The 11,037-nt window shown below is 44.7% G+C and overlaps 2 protein-coding genes across 32 annotated transcripts in view; both read right to left on the bottom strand.

The window, feature by feature from the left end:
* rims2a (regulating synaptic membrane exocytosis 2a) overlaps nt 1–5,633 on the bottom strand; it is a 129,304-nt gene extending 123,671 nt beyond the window's left edge. For 11 of the 31 annotated variants that reach the window (XM_031874421.1, XM_031874433.1, XM_031874425.1 and 8 more), the window contains exon 1: nt 4,611–5,631. In XM_031874421.1, coding sequence (XP_031730281.1) covers nt 4,611–4,789 — 179 coding nt within the window. In that variant the 5' untranslated portion in view covers nt 4,790–5,631. Of the gene's footprint in view, nt 1–4,610 lie in introns of all 31 variants that reach the window. The other 20 variants (XM_031874437.1, XM_031874448.1, XM_031874441.1 and 17 more) reach the window with 8 other exon arrangements.
* Nucleotides 5,634–6,948: 1,315 nt separating this feature from the next.
* The window catches only part of dcaf13 (ddb1 and cul4 associated factor 13), an 8,431-nt gene continuing 4,342 nt past the window's right edge, over nt 6,949–11,037 (bottom strand). The window contains exons 10-11 of the mRNA XM_031874536.1: nt 7,982–8,145; nt 6,949–7,419 (exon numbers count right to left, since the gene is read on the bottom strand). Coding sequence (XP_031730396.1) covers nt 7,332–7,419; nt 7,982–8,145 — 252 coding nt within the window. The 3' untranslated portion in view covers nt 6,949–7,331. The remainder of the gene's footprint in view (nt 7,420–7,981; nt 8,146–11,037) is intronic.

The following is an 11,037-nucleotide window of genomic DNA, read 5'->3' as shown; positions in this document are numbered from 1 at the left end:
GAGAGAGAGAGAGAGAGAGAGAGAGAGAGAGAGAGAGAGAGAGAGAGTGTATACTGTATATTGTCCAGTGGGAAGCTTCTGAGCATTGCCTCACCTCATTTCACAACCATAGGTTTCTCTCTCTTTTCTTTTTTTCAAATTTGCTTTATTGGCATGAACATAATAAGAACAGTATTGCTACAGCAGGTTGTACAAGGTTTACAATGAAGTATAATCATTTAGACTGCACCAAAGCTACACAACACACTACACTACTTTATGCAGATGCTATCACATTTTAAAAGGAGCTCGGTATATTTTCAAGTGTTGTTTCACTAGTTTTCTACTATTTTGCATATTTTGTTCCTTCCATGACATTGTCACTCAGTGTCGATTTTCTTAACTACTGTGCTTCTCCTTTCTTTACAAAAGGTACAGTGTACCAGGAAGTGTTTCTCTGCCTCTCAGCTGTTGTTTGCAGAACTGGCACACAGTGTTTTCTCTGGGTTGCCAGGTTTGTCTCTGTCCAACAAGTTGTGGTCACTCTATTTATTCAAGGTCTGTTTTTCAGCTTCTGGTCGCTCCGAAAATCTCTTGGTTGGTCTAGCCAGCAACCCCCCCCCCACACACACACACAAAAAAATATACAGAGGATAGCTCTATTCATTATGAAATGTTTAAATTAAATAATGATTGTCTTGTTTATATAGTAACACGGTAATATATGACTGAAATTAAAGGGCCACTACACAAAGTTTACATATAACCAGTTGACTCGATACAAAGACTCAACCTGTCTCCTGTGGGTTTTCTTAAGTCTGAAATAAATATCTCTGATGATGTCATCAGGGTTATCTAAGCCTGGGCTTTGAAACTGCAAAGGTTTTAAAGAAATGTATTTTACAATATAATTGAAACACACGTGTTTCTAGCAGGCACGGGGGCTAGAGAGATCCTGTGAAGTTGCATTATGGGAATTGTAGTATGCAGTGTTTTTTAAAATTTGACATTATGGACAAAAAGTCCGGATATCTCCGTCTCTGCTGCTTCAATTGTGATTATCCCTATTATTACATGTTGCTAAGTAATGAAATGGAATTGTAATACGCATTTAGTATCATAGAACTACTTCGAATATATTTTGATATTGTTGTTAGTATTGAATCAAATTTAGTGAGGAGTCTCTCTCGATAACATCCTCGTTATATTGTCATGACACAGTTATACTGAATATTGATAGATAATAATACTGAAGCGTTAATTGTAAATAGTGTGAAAGCCAATACAAAAATGTCAAAATCGGGAACCCTGGGATAAAATTAATCACAGATGGGGGGTCTCAATGTTCATCTCTGACAACAAACATCCTGAAAACCCCCTGGTACACATTATGTTCCCGGACAGAGTAAACTAAACGGGAACTCGCCATGTGCAACAAAAACGGGGGGTGCCCAAATAGATGGCGGAGCAGCAGACACCTCAGAGCCCTGGAATAGCTGCATCTCAGCGGGAGTCCCTCCTACAAGACAGCCACTATAATTAGCACTGTCATAGGAGGTTCCTGAGCGGATGACACAATCCCTCCAATTCATGAGTTCAGCACTGTCACGGGGAATATTTACTGGGAGTTATGCGGCCTTCAAAGTGTGAGGACAAGCTAAATAAGTCAGTCAAAGGTGTTATGTTTTACTTTAATGGTTTTACCATCTCTCTGTGGTGAGAGAGTGTGTGTGCGTGCTCAAATAGCAAGCTCACGCCTTCAAAATACAGGTAACACTATATGCAGCAAGAGAAACAGCAACAACGGCAGAGCGTTAGAGGGTAAAGGCGTGAAAGACAAAGTCAGAGTTGGGATGGAGATGATTACCACCCCTCCTCCTGACCCCATTCCTGCTCCATCACCGGCCCCCCGAGCCACCGAGCAGAACCAGGAAGCAGCCCAGGAGGACTGGAGGAGCGAGGAGAAAGGAGAAGTGGAGCCCCGGGGTTCTGTGGGTCACCCCGTCACAGGCAGCTGATGCCTGCCTGTGGGATACAAAGTGTCTGGGTGGGTGGGGGGGTTGGGGGTCCCATAACCCGTCATCGCTGTGCTGCTCAGAGACTCGCTGGCGCATGGAGGTAGCTGATAGCTCCATGAAACAAATGCCCCTGGAGCCGTGCTTAATTGCAGTGACTGGGTTCATGTTTTTGTGTGCGGAGATGCACTAAATATACTTCTGTGAGTGCAGCTTTCTAGGACAGAATTCTACCAATGAGCCATAGGTGTGCAGAGTAATGGATCGTCATTGGTGCAGCAAATGTTCTACATGCAGACAGGCGCATTAGCAGGCCTGCTAAGAAGGAGCAGGCTAAGAGAGAGCACCTAATTGCATGCGAGTCAGCAGCACCGGATTCCCATCCACGCTCTCTCTGTAGCACCTCCAGTGAGATAACAGCAAGTTGGCAAAGCCCTGCAGCTGGAGGCTTCTCTCTCTCTCCCTCTCTCTATCCCTCTCTCCTCTCCATCCCTCCATCTTCCCAGGATTCCCTCTGTTAGATTACACACCTACGATGTTCAAACCGCCACTTTCCCCCCCTGAAAAATGCCATCCGAGCCGCTGTTGGTTTTGGACCGTGACTGCGTCGGCGCCGACGCGCGGGCTATAGGGCCGGATGATGCAGTGTGGGTGTTTGTTTTTCGACACTGCTGGGAAAATGCTGCTAACCACCCAATGACAAGTTAATCCACTGCAGTCTTATACCTATGCCAGGGCTTTAGGATATGTTACGCTTGCGTGATTCATAGGTAAAAAAAGCTGGGATTTACCGTTGTGATGACTCATGATGAGTCACCTTGTACATATAGACAAAAAGCACAGTAAAAACTAACCTATATAGTTTTGCTGTGTAAAATAGTGAAAGAAAACTTTACTATTAAGTGAAAAAGGGGTCAAGAGGCTTTTTAAAAAATCTCTGAAACACAACAAAATGGTGGCTGCCAGCCCTTAATATTAACTGCATGTCTTTTGCCAGCTGTTTAGAGTCAGCAGTATAGCCCTGCCCCAGGTAACCAAGGCCTGCAGCCGATACTGGAAACGTAATTCTTATGCAAATCAGCACGCAAGTAACTGACACTGAGGCCTCTTTGACTTCCCTTTCAGCTTGTGTGGCCTGCAATCAGAGTTACCTAACATTATGGTGAGACAGTCAGTCAATCAGTCATGTCCCTGGCAAAACATTTCAAAAAAAAAAAACAGCCCCTTCTGCCTATGCTCAGTCATGACAAGGCTTTGACATCACTGTCAGACTAAGAGTGACTAAAACTGACAATCCCCTTTACCTCAGAGAAAGAGAAATAGCAAATATACTCAGCTATTGGGGGGGGGGGGTGATTCACACAGCACGCTCCGCAGCGGCTGAGGTAGCCGTGTCTTGGAGTACATGAATCACGTAGGGATTGCACAACTTTCTCTCCATTAGGAATGCTGCCGACGCAGCAAATGCTTACCGGATGATGGGGGAAAAACAGCTCTCAAGCCTCTAAACAAAAAATGACATAATATAATAATAGTAATTTTTAAAAGCTGATAGTGGCACACAGGCACCGTGAACCTGACAGAGGTCTCTGGCAGAAATTTTGATAGATTCCCTCATCAGCTGTCACCTAAGATGTAGTCCACAATCTGTGCTGCATTCAAACACAAACAGTCAATATACCATGTCGCCTGGTCAGTGAGCATGTGCATTCTTTTCATTGAGGGAGGAAAACTACAAGGAAATCAACAGGATGGAAACATTTAAGGCCACCAACCTGAAACCCCTATCGTCCTAATAACGTCAAGCCAAATATTTAATTAACAATACATCAACTGAGTGTGTGTGTGTGTGTGTGTTTTTGTGACCAATAAAATAGAGTGTAATATCCCACCATAAAGCAGAGTTATGGCTCAACACAGCAAAGGTTAAAGAGATGATGGCGGAAACAGTCCAGTCCACCTTAAAAAGTCAAACCCTACAGTGGACAGCGCCGTGGTGCTGAAACAGCTCCGAGCGACATCTGTACACAAGAGGAGGGAGGGAAGGAGGGGGGGTGACAAGGATCTACCGAGACTTTAACGTTGAAAAAGCACACACGCCCCGCGTGCGCCATTGCCACAAAGGACACCTTAAATGATCTTTCCAGTGTCACATTGTGTAATCTCGGTGACGCTCGTGGGGAAAGGTTAAGCAATTCGGCGTGCTTTTTACGTGAAAATGGCGCCCGTTGCTGCTAACCCAGCCCATCATAGTAGTAGAGCTACGGCTCCGACAGAGAGGGGGGAATGAGGTCGGAGGTGTATGCCGCATTATAAAAAGGATACTCAGCCATTCAAATAAACTATTTCCTAAACGAGGAGCCGAGAGAGGCGATAACCAGGACCGAGGGAACGGCTCATCTCCCCTCAGTTCCTGCCGGCTAGTAGACGACTGTTGAGGCTCTAGCTTGGCTGTCAAGAGGCACCACGACCCACCAGTAGGCTCTCTCGCCGAGAGACGGTTACAGAAATGTGCCACTGTAATAACAAACCCACAAACACCCGGGGTGGTTCACCCCCCACCCCAACCACCCCAACCACCCCAACCCTCCTCCACCATCTCCGCTTTTTACTTACTTTAACATTGACTGCTCCTTCGCTTCCTCCGTCTTCTGTCGGTCCATGACACCGAGGATGATCTTCCTCTCATCCTCGGTGAGGTGGCTGAGGTCCGGCATCTCCGGCATGGCGCCGGCCGCTGAGGCAGCAGCAGCAGCAGGGCCAGGGCCGCCCCGGGGCCCGTGTGGAGCAGACATCTTTTACACACAGTGGCTACAATTTAAAAAAAAAAAAAAAAAAAAACGTCAACCAGCTGCATTCTGGGCGAAATTCGTTTTTTTGTTGCTACATTTCATGCCGTCAAATTTCGCAAATTGGCGGTCGGATTGGCTGGAGTCACAGCGGTTTACAGGCGGCATGGCACCTCGGTTACAGGGGGTTAGCCTATCGTGCACACACTGCACCGTGCTGCAGAAATAAGCCTCAAAAATATGAATCACAGGCTCCGTCCCCGTCTATTGAGTGGTCATAATGGGGTTATCAAACACGATGAAGCCGGATGAGCGTCGCCTGCAAACTGAGGGAAATCGTGATGTTCGAGCCGCTTGCCGGTTTGAAACGCCAGATATATATTTTTTTTTTTACACATGGACATTTCTCAAATAGAGAAGGCTCAGGATTAGAAATAGATGCCCTTAAAATGAAGGGAGAGCACAGGCTGTAGAGGCTACAACCTTCAGGTATTCCAAACACAAGCCTCCATCCATCCAGGGATTTCAAAAAGAAAAGAAGAGGATAAAAAAACGTCAACTCTTGCCTTTTATTTTGCAGTCATGGTAAATCCTGTCTAACCCATCGCTGCCATCCTTTAGAAAGCCTTTACTCGCATGGTGGGATATCAAAGATGCCCGGTCCGTCCTTGTTTGTTTTCGTTTGGGGTCCTTAAGCCTCCTCTGTGTCACTCTGGTTAGCTCGCTTTCCTCCAGGTTGCTAATTCTTGGAGATTTCTTAAATGCACAAAAATGGATGCAATGAGAGAGAGAGCGATAGGGGAGGGGGGAGAGAGAGAGCGCGCGTGTGTGTGAGAGAGGGAGGGGGAAAATCCAGATAGGAAGAGGAGGCGGAGCGATGGAAACACGTAGAAGACTAAAGCCGGAGAGGACGCGCTGGATGTTCATTGACAGCAGGCAGCAGCCGCAGCAGCCGCCAAAACGCGGACTGGAGGAGCCGCGCGCGCGCAGCTGGAGCGGCAACCGTACCGGCAGGCGCGTGATGCATATTTCATAAGCAGATCATGAGCGCTGCGAGATAAATACAGAACATGACTAGTGACAATGAGTGTTACTGCAGGTGTGCGGGAGCGGTGCCGGTGCAGCGCGCGCGCGCTCACACGTACACACACTGGCTGAGAGAGATGTTGTGGTTCAAACTGTCACACACACAAGGCGCACTCCACTGAGGACTTTTTTATTTTTAACGAAAAATTTGTGCTTCATTTCAAGCACAAACGACAAAAAAAAAAAATCATAAACTCCAGTTTCTTTAATGTGAATGTCGGATTTGAAATGAACGTCTGCAAGAACTTGTGAACTTTTTTTTTTTTTTTACTACTTCCTGACATTTTACAGACCAAATGATTGATAAATAAAATAGAGAAAATAACTAGATCAATCGATTATGAAAACGATTGTTAGAGCCTTCAGGTTTCACATTTCACTTAAATTGTTTGCATCACCCAAACTGACTTTTTGAGCAGATCTAGATGCCACGATCTTTCACTTTACTTTCCACCGCCGCTTCAACCCTTTATTACATTTCTCCAATTTCAGGCTGCGGTGTTGATGGGATTTGAAGGACAACATTAAGAGGATCGAGCATCAACCTCATTAGGCTGTAATTCACTTAGTGATCTGCTACAACAAGTTAAACAAGAGGGAACTTGGGGTTGAGTTTGAATTCTGAATGATTCAGATCACGACAGTTAGCCTCATGTATGGACATGTTTTGAGTGTGCTGTGCCCTCTATATATGTTAAAGCCCATAGAGGAAGTAATATATTCCAAAACTGAGGGGAAATGTAGAATAACTGAAGTTTTTGCGAGGAAGTCAAAACTACCTGTGTAGAACATTGGGACAGTTTCTACGATTATCACAAAAGACAGAACGATCATAGATACAGCCAGGATGAGGCTATGACATCAAGCTTTCCAACAGGTCTTTATGTTGAGTGTGGCCATTCATAACAAACACTTCCTCCTGTAGAAGAAGTCGGACGGCAAGACTTTTGAAGCATACTGAAACCTTTTACGCCATCTCTGGTAGTTTAAATAATCTACTGTAGCACGTGTCTGGAACTTCATTCAAGAAAAAGACTATTGAAACAGCAGGGAACAAGTATGTACCAAGTCACATGACATTCTTTAAACACAGGATCCATTTAATCGGTTCGTAATTTCTTAAAAATATGTGATGAAGAATGCAAACTCTTCACTAAAATACAAGACCAAAAGAGATGTGTCACTGCAGGGTGAATAGTACAGCCGGTCTTTGCCTTAGTGGTGGAGAGAGAAAGTTTCACAAGATTTAATGTTTGTCTGCATTTACAGTCCGTGTCCTTCAAACGATGCAGAACTTGTCCTTTCCACAACTGACAAATTCAAACGTTTTTTTCCTCCCCACTCTAAAGTGAAAGCAGTCTGAACATGTCCCATGTGGGTGTGGTCATGGGGGGGGGGGGGGCTCCACCTCATCTCTCGTCGGCGGGCCCCTTCGGTGTTCCGCTCTCTCCTCCGGCTCTGCCTATTTGACCACGGTCACAACGTGCTTCTCCCTCTCAGACACCACAGGAACACTTCCCGGCTTGCTGTGCTTGCGGACATTCCTCTCCCTGGAAAAGAAAAAAAGGAAGAAGAGCCGTGAACAAACTGCTGGTGGGAATATTCATATGACAGAGAGATGAGCAAACAGAGAGGAGGGAGGAAGTGAGTGAATATGAGACTGTTGACCTAACACCTACGTCACCCACTACGCCGATGTACCCTGAAAATAACTGCATAAAGCATGGATAGCAAATCATTCACAGCCCAAACACATGTGTGACGTCTCACCGTACCGCCAGTAATTAGAAAATAAAATAAAAACCAGCCACAGACCGAGCTATGAATCACTGGACGGCAGGGCAAACTGGAACAATCAATCCACCATACAAGCTGTAAATGAGTATGTAAGGGCTATTGAGCCCATGTCATAGGAGGCCAGCCCATCAGTGACATTTTCCATTAGGCTGGTGGGACTGCGTAGGTCAGACCTAGATTGGCAGCAGCCCAAGTCACCATCACCTCTACGTGGACCACAGAGAGTACGTCGTGACCATTCTTTCAGATAAAATGGCTAGCTTTAAAAAAATAAATAAATTTAAAAAAAAAAAAGAAAAAATAATGAACACGTACTTCCTGCGGCGAGCCTCTTTCATGACCCTCAGCTCCTTGGTCTGATGGTAGAGGCTCTTGGGCAGATGTCGGTGATGAGCGATGCGTCTGATCTGCGGGTGGTGCTGGAACTTCTCCTTCAGCTTCTGACTGTAGTTGGTGGCCTCCCTCTCTCTGGGGGCCAGCTGAGGGACACAACGGAGGATGAGTTGGGCAGAAACAATTGGGGGAAAAAAAAAAAAAAAAGACAAAATGGAGAAGACAAGACATAGAACAAGACAAAGTCAGGTGACAACATAAATGAGACGAATGGACACCCTGCTCTCTGCACAAACTGAGTCCCATACAAGTAAACTTCTCCAGTGATGAACGCTCTCTGAGCAGAAGTCCTCTAAAGTAAACACCATCCTATTAGTGACCTTGGAAACAGCAGTGGACAGAATAATCTTGCCACAAAAATATATTTGGTAGGTGTTCTGGAGCCTTTGCTCACATCACACGATCTTCATCGGCACATTCAATTTGTCGGGTTGTCAAGGAATTGTAAAAAACTGAAATTTTTCTTGAGCACCTGGAAGACTCATCAACGTTGGCCTAAAAGACTGAAAGTTCATTTGTCATTGACTTTGCATTTCATCTCACCACGCGAAAAATTCTGCTGTGCGTTTCTCTGAATGTACTTTAAAACTACTGACCAAATAGTATCAAAACAATCTAACGACAGTCTAGAAGGGATCTTTTGACATCAGTCATGTGGGAGACAGAACCCTGGAACTGCTCAAACCGCACATCAAAGGAACCTGATCTGGCAGAAATTCGGCTGAATTGTAAAATTGGTCTGAAGTGTCCAATTCGGGGTATTAAAAAAAACCTGGGTTTAATCCGAACAGCGTCCGCCCGGCTTAAAAAGTGCTGATAGGCCCTTGGATAGAACCAGAATAGCTGCTTCCGTTTCCACCCTTTGTGCTAAGCTAAGCTAACGGACTTCTCATTCGTCATATTTAATTTGGCCACAAGATATCCTACTGAATTTTTGAGCATTTGAACTTGCACTGAACAAATGCTGCTGTTTTTTCAAGTGGTGAGCGTCTCTTTCCGAGGCGTCTGCTCCAGATCAGATCAGGCACCAGAGGACGACTCTTGCCAACGCTGCATTTCTGAGTCAGCTGCCTTGTTACAGTCAGTAACCGTTGCATTTAAAGCTGTAGCACGAACATGAATCATCTCATTTATAGCCCCTTGGGTTCCCATGGTGAGAGAGGCGTTTCCCCGAAAGCCTCGATTCCAGTAATGAGTATTTCCAGGAGGCAATCATGAGCGCGGGGTTCGCTGCTGACCACAGGAAGTCGTCCGCATTCAGCTCAGGTGGGGCGTTTTATGAATCACCGACGGTTACGGTGCGCTGCCTGTACATCATAAAATGTTGGCCGGCACAGTAAGCAGTAACCTCAGCTCGACGGCGTGCTCGTTCAAAATGGAATCAATGTCTGTTAAAAAGTGAAGACACCAGCGCAACAACGTCGCTCCCTCTCCGTCTTCCCCCATAAAACCCACCGGCAACTCGGACTCGCCTTGGCTCGGGCCGCCCTCCTCGAAGGCTTTTATTCTAATTAAAAGCAATGATTTGTCTCAGATTCAATTTGATGGAGAAGAGCCGTTAGATGCTGATCCTGTTAGACTAGACTAATCCCACTGGACGGACGGACGGACGGACGGACACACAGTTAATTCCTTCCTTCCTCTCCTTAACCACGCTCAGCATGTTGGTCATAACCCTTCTTACAGAGGACAAGTGTAAAACTAAACATCAGTGAAGTAAGTCAAAGTTGAACCAGGAAGTCAGTCGGTAAACTGTGATGATGTTAATAATAATAATAATAATAATAATAATAATAATAATAATAGTTTGTATTCTGTTTCAGATTAAGTGTTTGAAGCGGCGGTACTACAAGTTTGAAAATTGCAGAAACAAATCTGGAGGGGGTGGAGCTGTACACCCCTGAATCTCCAGCCGAACTGTCGCTAGTCAAGTTGAATTGTGGGTAATGAAGCAACAGGTTTTGACAAGAAGGAAGAATTATGAAAGGATAAAAATATATATATATAAAAATCTACTGCATCAATTTTTCCTAAACCGTCTTTTACGTGTGTGAGACGATGTCACGGGACCGTTGTGCTAAACGTCTTCTCTTTTCAGCCCGTCTGACTGCTTGTGTGCTTCTTACATCCCATCCACACAGACGCTTCAGCAGCATTCCTCTTGCCCAGCTCACTTGTGTCCGAGGAGCAGATACACTTCCATCTTAAATAATCAACACAGCCGTCTACACCGGCAGCGTGACGGCTCGGGTCTCACTTGCACGCAAGTGTCTTTTTAGGGCTCACAGTCTTCTTTCTTCGGTTTCTGTGTGGAACTACATTGAGTGTGTATTGGGTTCTGACCCAGGTGAGCACACAGCAGTGCTGGGGCTGCACACTTAAAGAGAGAACACACTGATGGAGGATTGAAGCAGCGCTGCTTTCACTGTAGACAGGTTGTTGCCTCTCGGGCCTCTTTTTTATTATTTAAAATGAACTTGTAACCAACTTACAATGTTATCTAACTATAAAGCAGGGAATCCCCATCTCTGGGTATGTCCTTTGTAACTCATTAACTGCAGTATCACCAGATCTTTCCTCGCTTGTCGAGTGTGGAGTTGTTTGCATGCTATAATACCGTAATATGGATCAAGAGGGGCACGTCTCCAATTCAACCTGTTTTGGGTCTCGGCCTAAAATCCAAAAGGGTTCTAATTTACACTGGAGTCAAAGGCCACTGTGTTCATAGGTACGAGAATGAAAGATAGATAGATAGATAGATAGAGATATATATATATAGATATATATATAGATAGATATATAGATAGATATAGATATATATATAGATATATATAGATAGATATATATAGATAGATATATATAGATAGATATATATAGATAGATATATATAGATAGATAGATAGATATAGATAGATATAGATAGATATATATATAGATAGATATATATATAGATAGATAGATATATAGATAGATATATA

Source organism: Anarrhichthys ocellatus, unplaced genomic scaffold (assembly GCF_004355925.1).
Source record: "Anarrhichthys ocellatus isolate YVR2014 unplaced genomic scaffold, GSC_Weel_1.0 scaffold81, whole genome shotgun sequence".
Lineage (NCBI taxonomy): Eukaryota > Metazoa > Chordata > Actinopteri > Perciformes > Anarhichadidae > Anarrhichthys > Anarrhichthys ocellatus.
Note: the sequence above shows the minus strand (reverse complement) of the source record. Positions and strands in the feature narration are given on the sequence as shown.